The sequence below is a fragment of the Cimex lectularius genome, unplaced genomic scaffold (assembly GCF_000648675.2).
Source record: "Cimex lectularius strain Harlan isolate CLEC.00 unplaced genomic scaffold, Clec_2.1 scaffold32, whole genome shotgun sequence".
In the NCBI taxonomy this organism is placed as follows: Eukaryota; Metazoa; Arthropoda; class Insecta; order Hemiptera; family Cimicidae; genus Cimex; species Cimex lectularius.
Window position 1 is genome coordinate 807,935 of NW_019392689.1, and position 17,021 is coordinate 824,955.

The window sequence follows — 17,021 nt, forward strand, 5'->3', positions numbered from 1 at the left end:
AAGGCTCGAAAAATAATTTACTTATAAATTATTAATTTGAAGGGTTGAAACTAAGAATTTTATCTTGAAAAATTAAAAATGAGAAATTTGAAAAATGAGAAACACCAAAAACAACACATCTTAACAAACATAATATAAATTTATTATTATTTACCAATGAATTAATACTTGCAAAGTCAAACTTGTGCGAATTATGGCCAATAAAGACTACGTTCAGCCAGACAAAAACGGTATTTTATACAGCTTTGCCGGCTGGTTACGAACATATTTAACATAACAACATGCAAGTTATAATTCTAACGCCATGTCCTATAAAGTTTGTAAAAACTCGAAAGCATTAGTACGTAGTAGAAGCAATTTTTGAAAATTAATTATACGAAAAAACTTGAAAATCCAGTTTGGCTCTATAACACATTCCACTGTACGCTAAAGCTTTCTGATGAGCTATGAAAGATGTTTCTACAACGACCCGAACTCCACGATATTAATGTCTTTCCATATCTTTTATTGTCAAATGCACCGACTAATCTAACGGTATTTATAAATCTTTTTCAACAATTTGTGAAAGTTGTCTGGCCAAAACCCTGTTAATCTTAAACCAATTGAGGGATTTCCTTGAAGCTATTAGACATTTAACGTAGAAATTTGTTTGACGTGCAATTAAATCGATTTCGGATCTGGCTGAAATTACAGGCCTGCCAGTTTAAGAGAAAAACGCCAAGGCAATAGTTAAAACCGACAGTTTTATATTTTTCTTTTTACAAATTTTAACCATATAAGAGCGTGGTTGATTTTTATTCCCTAGTTAATTGTAGGAATTCAATTCCAAAATTTTACTTTTCAAAAAAATTAAATAATCAATTCTATTTACAACTTAGACAAGATTTTGAAATGTCGTTTGAGAGACGACAGGTTCGAAGTTGGATCGGCCCTGACCGTCTGGTCCGTCTACGTTGTTTTGCCATCAGCCAATGTTGGTTCAATCAGCTTTTTCATTCTTCTTCCAATATGTCTACAAATTCCTCACCATTTTTACGTTCGTTATAAATCTGTCGCCTTGACATGCAAAATGTCATGCAAGAATGGCCTTCTATGTTATGACCGTGGCTGTTCCAACAGCCGCAATCCATTTAGTACCTTCCTGAATATAAGTTTATTGGAAATAATCATTTTGACCTGGAACGATTACAGTTACCTTCTAATTAAGACTCTTTTACCAGAGGAAAACTACTATGTAATTTAGACAGTCATGGTCAAGTACTTTTCCAACCCAGCGCTTCCAGCTCGAAAACAATGGTCGAATCGGATCGGAAAAGGCGAGATGTATGTGTAATCCGACCTGTTGAGATCTCAAAAGGGGAATTTAATCATGGTCGGGTATTTAAAACGAATCTTCCTCTGTTGGACGACCTTCCTCGAGAGGAAATACAAAGTCGATGATCTCCTTGGCATATTTTTCACCAGATAAGTTCATACACCGTTATCTGACTTTTTTTATTATAAAAAGATCAGACAAGAGTTGCATGGGATTCTCACAACATGCACTTCCGTGTATTAACCACACGCCTAATGATTTGAAACATTTCCGACACACAACGGTTATTTTGTTTTTAAGCATTTTACAACAAATTCTTACACACGTTACCATTTATCACCATCTAACAATTCAGTTTCATAAATAATAAAACCCTGATATTCTTGTTTAGTTTTGGGTTAATCTATTCAATGATTCACACATTTAAAAAGTTTGCATAAAATGACTCATTTCATGAGTCATTGCAATAGGACAGTTTCGACCGTGCTGACGTATGAACAGGTGCTTTGCATATTTGAGTCGAGTGGTTGTTTCTCATTCTTTCCTTTGTTTTGCTTTTAGAGTAAAGCTTTAGGATTATTTTGTCTGGAAATTTGTACCTGACGCTAGGTAAGAAAGGGTCGGTCAGGGCTGGAAAAGGGCCTGTTGTATGTTGGACGGCATACCGGTAGTATGTGCAGAAGGGCAATAAGATCATGAGATACAATGAGACTCGAATCATTATAAAAAAAAATTTCGAATTGATTGAACAACAGCTACTAGGCACACGAAAATGTTTGTATTTATTTCTTCCATGTCTTGGTAAAAGCAAAATGGCAAAATATGAAAAAACGAGGTTACACAGTTTTATTTTATGACAATTTAATTAATTATTCTTTTTATGTGGCTTAATATTTTGACTCAATGTTTTATTAATTTTATTCCGTAGTAAACATGAAGAAGCATTAATAGTTAAAAAATTTATAAATCCATTGAGAATGCTTACAGGTTGATGTTTGGACTGGTGACCAAAAACCAGAAAAGTTACAATTCATTATTTTATGCTTGTTAAAACTTAAACGGGCATAACTAGGTGAAACATTGATTGCAATTACAAAACGCATTTTTAATCAAAAACTTCAATTAAAAAATAGTCTAAAGTAGGATATTGATGAATCAAAATTCGGTGTTATTTACAGTGAATTGGGAACTTAATCCTTTGTATTTATTTCTTATTTTAAATGTTCGTAGAACACAAACGAGCATTAAAAGTCAAAACCAAATAATATTTTGCCTTTTTACAAGCATCTATAATATTGATTAGTTGACTCTGATGATGTTGAAATTTATCAATGAAAGCTTGGCATAAATCAAATGTAATGTTTCTGTTGTTGACCTCACCGTGTTATTCCAATCAGTATTATTATTATTGACAATTAATTAAGGTTTTTAGTTGAGACGAAAAAAAGTTAATGGCACGAGTGGGATTCGAACCCACGATCTTCGGCTCATTGTCACCTCGTGAGGTCACGATAGCTCAAGTGGTAGAGCAGCGGCGTATCAAGCTGAAGATCGTGGGTTCGAATCCCGCTCGTGCCATTAACTTTTTTTCGTCTCAACTAAAAACCTTAATTAATTGTCATGTATTAATTGGTCAAGCGGACCACGAAAGTAGTGAATTAATTATTATTATTGACAAAGAATCTAAATTTTGAATTTATTAGTTATTTTACAATTTTGAAGAAATGAAGCCAACATAAATAAAAAACACAACTTAATATAAGTTTTCATCACGATTGATAAGAAATATATTGTTATTTACAGCATAGTAGCTACAATTTTAAAATCGTTTAAATTAACTGAATATTTTATATTCTCTTAATTCTGCATCAATTAAATCATTATTCAAAATTTCTTTGGTAATTGCGGGTTACAATTAATTAATAATTATAGACTTTTGTCTTAGGAACAAGTTATCTGAGACTTTCAGCTTTTTTTAAATTTGTCATCATCCAACTTGTAGTTATATTATATTGTTACAGTACACAGCTAAACATAATGAGTTTTTTAATATATTAGAAATTTATCAGAATTAATGCCCATCGGTTGTCTCATTTTTTCTTCTGATAATGCAAGGACGTACCCTGATGGAAAAACGGTTCGTCATGCTGTGAAGAATGGAATAACTGTAATTCGCGTAAATCCATTACCCTTTGGGTACGCCTATTCTAGCTAATTTTTTACACCGTCCATTGATGTGTGGAATGCGTTTACTGGCTGGGTAAACAGCGAGAACCGGTTCGTTTAGAATATATATTCAGAAGAAAAGTTTAGTTTTATATTTTTTTCACTAGGACTTCACTATTGCAGGAATTATTGGATTTTATAAACAATAAAATAAAACTTACTACTTAAGCAACGCTCATGTTTCTTACCTGAAAGCAAAAACAAATCATGTATTTAATAGTATTTTAGAATAACATAAAACTAAGTTGATTTCATTATTTTCCCTTTAAAGTTTAATAATTGCAAAAGCTGTGCAAAGATTTAATTTTGCAGATTGTATATTTATAATTGAAATTTACCTATTTTCAATTGTTAATTTGTTTATTTGCTTGTGATACAAACTGAAATTCAAGATTGTAAATACCAATTTTGTTTTCTAGTGTATATTCGTTTTAAACGTTTCTATTTTTACGTTTGTTTACTTACTACGAATGGTAATTTATTTTGGAAAATATTTATTTTTCGCTTTTTTCCCCTTTTCGAAAGACTAGATAGTTGTTATTGCAGTATTACTTGTAGTACTACAGTTAGCTTTGTTCAACACTTGTTTGATCGTCTCTGATTATCTCGGTCCGCCATGCTTCGCTACATATTTCGGAATTTTCCTTTTATGAATTACTTTCATCCCCAGGGAAACTCAGAATTAATTAACTCTTAAGAAATATCGAATATTCTCTTTCTCCCAGTTTTTCCAAATGGTGAGGTATTTATTGTGTGGGATTGTTACTCTAATCTCTCGAAGAACCTTGAAAACCTCGAAGTAAGATCAAAAATGATAAAAATTAGATTCCATTCGGATGAATAATGAATCTTATTGTTTGTACGTAAGCTTTCATTTGCAAAAGAGAACAAAGAACATGAATGGAGGTTGGTTGTGAAACTGCATTGTATGAACCGCGTGTTGAATTGAACTGTTGAGTAGTTCGATGCCGATCTGGTCCACCTCCCGCTCTTTTGACAATGCGAGTTGTTAATCCCAATCGTCTAGATGTAAAAATTCTGTACCTTCTCCCATCATAACCACTGTCCCCGAATACCTTAATCGTTCGATACTCAAGCTATCGTCTTGTAAATGTGAACGAAAAAGATGAATGTTGATTGTACAGTAAATACCAATGGTCAAATGAATTTGATCCTCTAAGGTTCGTCAGTTCTCGTTGTTTGTTATTGGATATAAATCGCCGGTTCTGAATTAACGAACAGGAATATAAAGTTACTAATCAACCTCGATCGTAATTATCGTTTACCGTTAAAACAATAGGCCTGATTGACTTACAAAGTACCCTGGAGAAGATCTCTATTAAAGATAGAGTGAAATCCGACAACAAACGGATCGAATTCGTGAGAATTATCGCGGAAAACGATTTCACCGAGGTAAATCAACTGCAGCGCAATGTTACAAAAACCCATCCAAGTTAATAATGATCAACTATTTATAACAGCTATCTAACATGATATTAATCTTATTACACAAACGGGTCCTTTTGGGCTACACGTGACCGAACCATTCCTGCCCAGCTAAGCTAAAAGTCATTTTATATATTTTTTCCATAAGTTGACAATTTCAAGGCAATATTCATAACTCTATTTATTATAAAAGTTTAGTTTTACATTCGCTGTTTCAGGGTCGGATTCCGAGTTTTTCCTGCTATTTTCATCCTTCCGCTTTCTTCCGCACGGCATATCTCCTCGTCCCAACGTTTTTTTTTTATATCTAAGATATCTTTTTACATTTTTGTCCATCTATTGTCCAAGAGTCTTTCCGATTGTTATTAAGCGTTTTATTATTTCTTTTGTAACGTCCTTCACTCCGTTCTGTTCTGTTATGATTTAACTTCTACCTATGAACAGCTAAAAATCCCCCTTTTATATTGATTGTTTGGTAGATTTTACGTGTCACATTGATTTAGCTATTTTCGTATCTTTTCATAAAGTCCATACTTTACAGCTTTACTATCAGTTCGCTTTTTTCGAACATTTTACTGTCTGAATTAAAACTTCACATTGATTTTAAAATACTAATAATGCTAAACTTTATGTAAGGTATTGGTTGACCGACAATGGTAATGACTGACAAATAACTTCTTTTAATTAATTAATCTTTATTTAAGGTACTGGTTGAAATAAAGATTAATTAATTGAAAAAGTTACTTTGTCAGTCGGTTCACGAAATATAATGGAAATAATGTGAAATTATAACTGTGTTAAAGAAAAAAGGTAAAGCCCCGGTTTGAGATACAATTTGTACCTACTATTGGAAAAGTTACTACTTACTTAATAAATTTTATCTCAACCAATACCTAGCATAAAGATTAATTAATTGAAAGAATTTATTTGGTCAATCGGACCGCGAACTCACTGTTCTAGAAAGTTGTAACATTCAACGATCTACCTCAAATACGCGTGTTCTGCTATTTGTGAGATCGAGTGAAAGGATGAAAGCACGTTATGATTGTATATGTAATCAGGAACGTAATTGATTTCGATTGATGTCGGGATGAGCGTTTAATTGATATAGTGAAAGTTTGGACTTGACGTTACGACTTAATTGAACAAACAATGCGCTCGGCTAGTAAAAATTACCCCAGCGAAACCTGTTTTAAGAGGTTTTTCTTGTTGGTTCACGTACTCTAGTAGGCTAGGTGGAACAGGCTAAAGTGAATTTTTGCTTTACGCCCAGAATATAACAAGACTCGAAGGAGTACAAAATATTGCATGATGGTGAGATGTTACCGGGTATGTTGCAGTGCTGCTTGCCGCGTCTAGGATAATAAATTTTTTTTTAAGGCAAAGAATGCCCAGGGGACGGCAATCACACATTTAAAACAAAATAAGAAAAACAACCATATCATTGGAATATTGTGTCTATATTAGCAGTAAGCAAGTAAAGATACTCTCCTTTTTACAAAAATTGAAAGATTTCATTTTGCTTTACTTTACTAAAATTTTTACGGGTAGAAAGAAAGAAATGGTCAGTTCAGTCTAATAATCTCAACGGAAACGAAATTTTCGTACAAAATCAGCCTAAATTATTGAACAGATGTCATTCACCTCCAGGCCTGAAATTTCGTCGGTGACGCAGGAAAAATTGTTGAGCTAGTCAAGCAGTAGTGATAGTCCTAATATAATGTTAATGACCAATGAAATATCATTTTATTAAAATCATTTGGGCCTGGGGAAAAAGTAGAGTAGATCAAAAAGAAGAAAAAACAGTTTATATGTCGAACAGGATTTTTGAAAGCTTTTTTGAAAATAATAATCCTGGTCCATTGCAATTCGAACTGCAAATTTATCTATGAACCAAATTCTATGATCCGCTAGAAATTTTTTTACCTAGATGACAGTGGCAATATTTTGTTGATAACGCTGCAAAAATTTATTAAACTCACGGTAAGCTAAAATTTCATGAAAATACCAGAGGGATTTTGCAGAAACGAATCGTTCTTTGTCAATGCAGGGCCACAAGCGACAAAAATTGTTGCACTCGAACATGACTCACCATATTCCCAAAACGAATGTTTAATTAACTTTTGAGCCAATAAAACAATAACAAATTTATTCACAGGAATATAAAAAAGTTGTTTAACAGTGGCCTAATAAAATTGCCTTAAAATATACAAGAATATTATCGGCAAAAAATGCTGTACTTGAGTGAGGCCATATTTTTCGGGCATAGCACCACCTTCTTACTAAAGAAAAACTTTTGTATACTTAATAACTCAAAATTTATTAAGCCCTAAGGCCAGCTGAAGGATAAGAAGAGTTTATTCCAGTGTGACTTTTTTCTGTCGGCTGTATGTATTTGTATGTGCAAACTTTCTTTTATTTTGCCTGTGAAGTGATGAGCTTCTTGATAGTCTCTGATCGAAATCGATAATCTCTGATCGTCCTGTTTTCGCTGTTGGTTCAAAGTGGGAGTAAGTTATTCATCAGGCAAGGGATGATCGTAAAAGATCAAATTAAAGATTTGTGTTTATACTAACATTATGGGATTTGTAAAGCATGTAATGTTTTTTTGGGATATTCTTACATCAACATATCCATATTTATTCGCATTACTGAAAGACTCTGTCTCTAGAGAATTAAAAACCTGATAGAAACTGAAGGGAACATAAAAGAGGGGCGAAAAAAAGGTCAGTCCTTTAACCGAAGGATCTTTTCAAAACTTCGCCCATTAAAATTCCAGTACAATGCGATATACGTTTGTATGCTGGACAAAGGACCTCTCCGAAACCTTACCGGTTGATAAAACTCCTTTCCCCTTGATTCACCATGTATATTTGTTTTGTCTAATGACCTCATTTGAAAAGTAAAATCATCAAATTAATACTCAATTTTGACGGCTAACAATTAGAACAATGTATAGATACGGGTCCGCTGGGTTGATAAGTAACAGCGAAATTTTTTTCAGCAATAAAAACCAACTGAAAATTGTTACGGTAGATAGAAATAATTGATACGGTAGCTGTTATAAATAATTCCCACATTGTCAAGTGTTTAATATTGTCCCTGAACCTGCTCAATCGACCTTTCCTGCAAGGTGAACAATCAAGCTTATTTACTGTTCTTCCTAGCTCGATAACTAGACATTTTGACAAGATAACGACTGAATAGTGAAAAATAGACAATTATCACAATTTGAGCCCGTTATATTTGGCAGTATTTAAACACTGACCTTATTCTATACGGATATTTTTCTACTTTTTTTTTAAATGCAGAATAATGATAATATTTTTGTGTCGGCAAACTTTAAAATTGCTTATTTTTATTTTTAACTGTAAGCAAAAGGAACAATTACAATCGTAATTATATCGCAGGGAGGAATAAACTCTAATAAAAAATAATAAAAATGATAGCCTAATCAAAAAACCGCCCGTGTACGAAAGTGAAGCGAAGGTTTTAGACTATTTATAATTTTGTCATAATGACTTTTCCACTGTGATTCTGACGAAAGCTTTTAAACTATAATTTTATAGCTATCTTCTACTTGTCTTCATAAACTTATAAGGACTATCAAATTTTGACAAACGTTTAAAAAGCAACAATGCTAAACAGTTTAATAATATTAAATGTCGAAAGTTACACAACTGTGAACAATTGAAAATTATGAAAAATGGTTTTTAAAAAAATTCTTTACATTTATGAAATTATAGCGAGAATGAACTGACCTAGAGAGATCAAAAACTGAAACTAAACATCTGAAATGCTGTTTAAATACCAGCAAAGAAAATTGCGTTTTTTATAATTTAAACATTAAAACCCCAAAAAGCATCACAAACTAAAAATAAAATCTATATAATAAAGTTTCTAATAAAAAATGACCAAACCTGTACTTTAGACTTACGATTACAGGAGAGAACAGGCTTACCAGGAGACTCAAATGATTACAAATACTGAAAATTGAAATATCCGTCGCCAATCGACCAATTATGTTTTACAAGTGAATAGTTAAAAATTCACATCTATTTACAAAATAGTTAAAGTTAGAGCGAAACTAGTCGGATCAAGGACAATCAAAGTGCAGAAAAATGTTTAAAAATTGATAAATGGTCAGCCGGATTTCACAATTGAAAACTTAGACGTTTAATCTGCAATATATTTGTGGATTATTTAAAAACGGATAAGCGACTATTTAAGTGCGGACAAATTAACTCTTACTTTTCAAAACGTATTAACGCGATACATTTATATTGTTAATAAAGTCAACATCGCTTAAAATTTATCCTATTTGAATACGATCAGATAAATATAAAAACAAATGTTTAGGTTTTACTACGGTTGATATCAAATCGCAAAAGTGGCAAGCGGTGACGCCTGTGCGTTTGTAAAACTTTGACATGAGGGAAAGTTCCAAATGTGATAAACAACTCCGCTTAAAAAAAGCTAGGCTGTCCTCTTTGTCAGTCGGTGGCATAACATCATTTGTATTGTAAAAATTAATTAAATCAATTTTATAACTATTTTATAACTATAATAAATTTTATATTTTATAATAGCATGAAAGGTTAGATATTAAGGTTTGACCTATTTCGTATATGTATTTGTAGATTTTGGAGAGAGATACAAATAGCTTAAAAAATCGTTGTAATCTTGTAAAGATAGATTAAAATGATAGTAAGGGATTTAAATCGATTCATTTTTTTAAAGACTAATTGTTTACAAGAGAGTTTTAAGATAAGATAATATTATTTACGGACGACAGTCGTGATTACGAATTATTCTGGTCATCATTTTTGTAGAAAAAAATTGAAAAAACGGGGAAACTGTTTTCTTATAACTCAATACTTTTCCAATAATTATGGTGAAAGTCTCAATTTTTCTCACAGTGTGATAAAACGAGAAAATTGATCTAAATCGGTTCTACATACGTCAGATCCTTAGAAAAAGCAATAAAAAATACTGAAGATCGAACAATGGTACATTTAATATTGAAAGGAACATCATGAAACGTGAGAACATTTATACAAAGAACTTGATAAAAAGTAAAACGTAAATTCTATCTGTTTGTAAGCTATGTACATTTATATTAAATATTTATAAATACAAAAAAGATTGTATAATAATGCAGCAAGATTATTATCATAATAAATTGATGATTATCTTAATAGTCTTATAGTAACTATAAAACTATTTGTTTTATAGTTAAATAAATATAAATTAACCACTTGAATTCTTTATTTATTGGGTTGTCCGGAAAATAATGCAGGATTTTGGTATTAANAGAGGATTAATAAGTGTTGACATTCATACAAATGAGTAATCCTGTAAACGTAAACAGAATATTTTATATAGATTTTTTTTAATGAAAACTTAAAATCCTTCATTATTTTCCGGACAACCCGATACTTATTTAACTAACTTATTTTTATAAACATTACAAAAGCATGTCCAATATTTCACTCAATTTACTTATTTATTAATGATAATTCAGAACGTAGTAGTAAATATGCTTTTTAAAAGCCTTTTGTAAATCAAATATCTGTTAAGGTGAGAGATTGAACAAATAACCAAAACAATACATGAAATACGACGCCAAAAAACCTTTTGTCTCGTTTCTCAACTAAAACTTGAAATGATTAAACTTTTTTGGGACAGAGAACAACAAAGAGAGGTTGACAAAGAGAAAGAGGAGGAGAGAGAGAAGAGAAGAGAAAAGGAGGGAGGGAGTGAGAAAGAGAGAGAATAATAGAGAGGGAAAAAACTCAGATGGAGAGAAAGAGAAAAGTGACAGAGAAAGGGAAGTGAAAGAAAGTGAGAGAGAGATGAGGAGAGAGAGAGAAGAGGAGGGAGGGAGGGAGAGAGAGAGAGAGAGAGAGAGAGAGAGAGCGCCAGACAGACAGACAGACAGAAATTGTGTCTGTCTATCAATGTCTGTTCTCGGTCTGTACATACAAATCACTGTGTGAATTGTGGTGTGTGTATGTTTAGTGACAACAAAAGAGTAAATCAGTTTTCCGATAAATGTTTTTGAAAATCAGTAAGGTATATTTTAAAAACTATAATTTTTGTTTTTAAACTATTTTACAGAAAATATGATGACCGAATGTCAAACAAATCATGCTAATATTAGGCCAATTTTGCAATTGCTGATGTCCCACATTGAATAACAGGTCGATTTGGCAATTTTATAATAGAAATGCGTGAAAAACTAACACTCATACGCACTTTTTTCCGCCAAATTCGCGTTTTGACGATTCCTCAATATTTATATTATAAAAAATTCAATTACGACGATCATATTTATGCGCGAGAACATATTTCACATGTACATTCGTTACTACGTTTTACTCGCAATAAAATCCTGTCGTGTATTAATAGATTCGTTACATTCTTTCTTTTCATATAACATGATGTCGACTGGCCCAATTAATGTATAGTAATAGTTTAGTTTATGCAATATAATTATAAACAAGATAATTATTTGTTTAATCGAAATTTTGTACGATACATCGAAAGATTGCAGGCAAGATTAATATTACAGTACAAAAACATGTTCTAGATTGATCCTTTTCATGAACAGATACATAATATTCAGAAATCAGCAAAATTGTAAATTGCAAGATTATACGGGAACTGAAATCAATTAATTGATTTTGAAATTTATATTTACACAAACTTGTTCATTCCTATCGTATGGGAATGTAAGCGGTCATAATAGATTCGATTAGAACCAATCTATAGTCTGTCAATTGTGTCGAATAGACTCTTATTTTATTTATGAAATTTGAGAACACTATGTTACTAGGGCTATAGTCAAAAACGAAAAAATAGATGAAAAAATGAATAAATAAAATTTCTCTTACTTGTTGAATGTGGTTTCGTATTCTTTGATCTGCTTCCTCGTAAATTCGTGGAATTCCGCATAGATAGACCTGTGGGCCCTGAACTGGTGTTCGACGGCGATCCCTTGGTCGAGGGCCTCGTTGATCTGGGCCCTTCGTTCCAAAAGTGTGCTCAGTTCCTCGCCTGCTGGCATTGTCGTCTTTTATTCGGATGGTCGAACGTCGGGAGAGAGTTTCGCTGGTACTCGGAAGGTGTTCCGGACTGGACTGGCTGTCTGCACTCTTGCCTCTAAACTTCTCTTCCCCGGAGCCCCACCACTTTTGCTTCCGACGCCGCCCCGCATGAGCATAAACGCTAAAGGATTACACCCCTCTACGATAAACCGCACCCTCATCCGTGTTACAATATTAATACTCTTTAGTGCCTTTTTTATTATAAAAAATGAAACGTATGTAAATACAACTTATGTACAAAGCGACGTTAATGGACACTTCTCACGAAACCCGGTATTCATAACGTTTTTCGACTGCACTATTTACAAGAATTTTGAACACTACAACAATTTACTAAACATACATGTTAAAAAATCAGCTGTGATAATGGTCAAACGGAGAAGCTACGTTAAATTCTGATGTTGTCCTGTGTTTGTTGCTGCTTTTTATTATTAGTACTTCTATAATTAACTATAATAACCTAATAATCTATTTCAAGTAAATTTAAACATTTCATATGGCTTCTTTCAATTTATTATTCTTTTTATGTAAGGTCTTGGTGGAAATGAAAAAGTTAGTGTAAGCGAGATTCGAGCCCATGACCTTCGACTGAATACACCGCTGCTCTAACCACTTGAGCTATCGTGATCCACTCAGACATCAACTCCCCATCTCAACCAACAACCTTTCGCATTTTACCTCTTTTTGCCATTTTTCATAATAGCTCAAGTAAGTGGTTAGAGCAGCGGCATATTGAGCCTAAGGTCGTAGGTTCGAATCCCGCTTACACTAACTTTTTCATCTCAACGAAGACCTTACATAAAAAGAATAATTACTTTCCTTCCTTTTTGCCATTTTCAAATGTCGTGTAATGAAGATTCGATTCTCGGCAACTTCTGAAGTGGCCACGGGGAGCTGTTAGGGAAGTTATACTTCGTTCGATTTATTAAATCAATTATGTTTAGTGGTCTGATCGTCCAAATTACTTCTTTCAATTAATTATTCTTTTTCTGTAAGGTCTTATGAAAAAGCTAGTGTCGCAGGCGGGATTCGAACCCACCATCCCGCTCGAGACACTAGCTTTTTCATTTCAACCAATACCATATATAAAAAGAATAATTAATTGAAAGAAGTAATTTGGTCAATCAAACCACTAACATAATGGTTTAAGTAATTATATTACTTAAAACATTCAGTATGCCCCCTTTACCTGAGTCTCGTGCCGTAGTGTACCAATAAGGAACAAAACGCAAAACGTCTTAAAAACTAATTAAACTTTAAAAGTTGATTACATAGGCAAATCCTATGTTGCTGTGTAAATGTGTTCTTCTTTTTTTTATCATTGTGCAACTGTAACACACAGCCCGATGCCCGTGCATAGTTCAAACTTTTGCCAATATGGATTTGGATGCGACACTATTGGAGAATGAATAAGAGCTTCGTGCTATTTGTTGAAAGTATATTCTAAGTGAAGAGAAAAGTGAAAAAAAAGCTAAGAAAGCAGAAGCCTTTGTTAGAACATAAAAATGTTTTCACTTACTGCTGAGCCTAGTGTACTTGTGCAAAACAAAATGTCATACATCTTAAAAAAACCATTTACATATTAAAAACTAATTGTGGTGCACATCAATTGATAGATGAACTGCCCGATGTACATGAGGTGGGCGAAAATTTCAACCAGAAAGATGTGGGGTCTGAAAGTGTATTCATTCATATGAGTACTAGCTTTGAGCTTTTTACCTAATGTGCAATGTAAAAATAAAAATGAAAACCGCTATAAAAAATGACATAGGTTTGGTGGAACATTTTTTTTTAAATTGAGGACTATTTTTGGGCTCGTTCCTAAAAATGTACTGTAGGAGAAAAATGGAAATTTCTAAAAAAATTGCTTTTGCGTTTGGCTGAAGCTGTTTTGCCGCTATTCTAGAGCTCATTCCTGATAAAAATGCTATTAGGATGTTAGACCCACACTAAGTTTTGTGTCAGTTTACTAGTGTAGAATAAAATGCACATTTACTACTACTACTTTAACTGCCAACTGCTGTAACTGCCACATAACTTTTTCGAGAGAATTTCAACTGCGAGGTTATATGAACCCAAGGGTGTTTAAATAAAACATATGTAGGTATGTTGGGTTCGATTACAGGGCCGCTGGATCCGAACCCAGGACTTTTACCTTGCAGTCATGAGCGCCGTTTTAGAAATTCATTGGTAGAAGCTCGATTTCCGTGAGGGTGACGACACCTGACCAGAAAGGATTTGGGTGCGAAAGCGCCGACCATATTTCCCAGGTTCGTCCAGTTTGCTGAAAGACCAAAGAGGGGGAAAACGAATTAAGGAAAATTATTGCTGAAGAAGCATGTTTTTGCACATGTTGCTGTTGTTCTTGCACTCTTTCCTACTGGAAATGTGCTATATCAGACACCAACTAAGTTTAATTTTATAAAACAACTATTCTAGATTTCTCAAACTTGGTGGTGTAATTTTCTAAATAGTGTACTGGCACGATGCGTATACTAGTAGTACCCATCCATCGCCATCTTGCAAATACAAAAAAAAATGGTTCTATGGTTCTTGCAGTGTTATAAATTCACACTGATCGAACTTGACAAAGAAGAAGGCAGCGTCTTGCCTCGCCCTGCTTATTCTTTGATTAATTATATTCTGTGATAGGGATTTTTTCTTACTACACAACAGAATCCGATTACAGAATAGGATGAACGAAAATATTCAGATTTAGTATTCATCAAACAGAAGGAAATACATGCGTATTTTATGTTACAACATATTGATATTGAAGGCAAGCTTAAATAAATCATTTAATTTCATAAAATACAGTAACAACTGTCATCTGTCGTTCATTCTAGACACTATTATTTAAATATAGATATATTTCTTTTATTAAATCAATCATTAATATTTACCATACTTTTCTGTTTATTCTTTAGCACATCTTTATCGGATTTACTGAACTATTGGTAAGTTTGATTTTTTAATTAATATATACTTAAACACAGACACGTGCGGAAATTCTGCGCAATTCATTCATCACGATCAAAAACCAATAAGAAGCACTTGAACTCGCCTTTCGACTTATTAATAGCTTTTCATTTAATAATAGTAAGACTTTATGAAAAGTGAATGCAAACAAGAAAAAAATTGTTTTTATTAATATGGTTATGACGCCCATGTCTTTATTACAGTACTTTAACTAGTATTAAGTAGTTCAGAATGTTATTTTTATGAGCTGATAAGTACGAAACAATTTAATCTTTAGAGAAATGTATAATTTTTCGCGACAAAATAAAGGTAATTGCTTTTTACGCTAATTCATTTACATTTTTTTTGGCTCGTTTTAAAATTTTGAAAACCTTACTAAAAATTAGTATTATAAATTTAATTTTCGCACTGAAGGCTCAGGTGTTCCATCTTTAATCTTTTATTATAAGCCTAACTTTATAATACATGCGTGAAATTTGGTAATATATTATGAATAAATTTTAAAGAATAACCACTTTGTTCATTGTGTGTCGTCTTTCAAGCCCAACAGAAACTCCTTGAAAGCAGAAATAGACTTAACACAACAATAGCATGGACCAGCGTGAATTTTCACGATTTCACGAGCTTGATCATGTACAAAGATTAGGTTTTTTTTTTTTAAATTTAATGGTCTTTTATCTATTGTCGTTCCCTCCAACGCGTGAAATTTCCCGTATTGTAGATACGAAAAGCCTGAACCAGCCTTCGATTAAGCCCTGTTGCAGATCTCCGCTGGACACCGCTGGAAATCCGGATTTCCTGAGACGCCATAGAAAAAACGTCAAAACAAAACATACAAACGTTGTTTTAATGAATAGGAAATGGTCCTTGGAAGTACAATCTATCACTAGTATCTTTAAAAAAAAGTTTTGTCTAAAATGCACTACAATTTTCAACTTTGTCCTTTTAATTAATTAATCTTTATGTAAGTTATCGGTTGAAATACAAAAGTCAGTGTCACGAGCGGGATTCGAACCCACGACCTTCGGCTAAATAGAAGCGAAAAAAGTGCTGCTCTACCACTTGAGCTATCATGACATCAATCCAATCGGATACCAACTTCCAGGATTCGATTCTCGGCAACAAATGAAATGGCCACGGAGAGCTTAAGTGAAGATATACTTCGTTTTACTTATTAAATCCTTTATATTTCGTGGTCCGATTGAACAAATAACTTCTATCAATTAATTAATTGTATTGGGTGAAATAAACAAGTCAGTGTCACGAACGGGATTCGAACCCGCAAATTAATTAAGGTTTAATACGATTTCGATTAATAGCAACCATTTACGATAGGTAAAAAGATCGTTAACATTTTTAATTTCTTTCACTGGCTGAAATCTTTGATGGGAGAGTGTTCGTTTAGAAATTTGAAGATAGTCGCAGTTTAACAGAAAAAAAGAAGAATAGAAAGTCGCAATGACTACGGCCCACTTCGAGCAATGTCCGGACTTCGCTCCTTTAAGTCCATGGAATGACTCTATTCATGATAGAATGATATATAAAATTTGGTTTTTAAAGATTTCTTTTTTTTACAAAGAAGAAAAATAAGAATAGAAAATTTTTTTAAACTTGACCAAATTAAAAATTTAATAACATGTTTTATATTTTTGGGACCGTCAATTAGCGGTGCGATTAGTAATCAACAATCACAAAAACTCGAGTGTAACTATCAACAGTTAATTACGCAATAATTGGGCAAGACTAGGGCCAAGGATCACGATAACAAATTATATTTTTATTGTATATGATAATAAATTTTATATATAAAGAAATTATTAGTAACTGGACTTTTACCCCGAAGGGTTGTACTCGGCGATGTGCTCACCCGAGGGTCTGTACATCAAGGAGTTCACCCACCCTGTTACTGGTGGGTGCTGGGTCATCGTAACCCCCTTAAGTCAGAT

At 33.0% G+C, this 17,021-nt stretch overlaps 1 protein-coding gene across 1 annotated transcript in view; it reads right to left on the minus strand.

Annotated features, from left to right (window-relative positions):
* LOC106665097 (EF-hand domain-containing protein D2 homolog) overlaps positions 1–12,167 on the minus strand; it is a 61,630-nt gene extending 49,463 nt beyond the window's left edge. Inside the window, exon 1 of the mRNA XM_014391299.1 lies at positions 11,884–12,167. Coding sequence (XP_014246785.1) covers positions 11,884–12,056 — 173 coding nt within the window. The 5' untranslated portion in view covers positions 12,057–12,167. The remainder of the gene's footprint in view (positions 1–11,883) is intronic.
* Between the last annotated feature and the right edge of the window lie 4,854 nt (positions 12,168–17,021).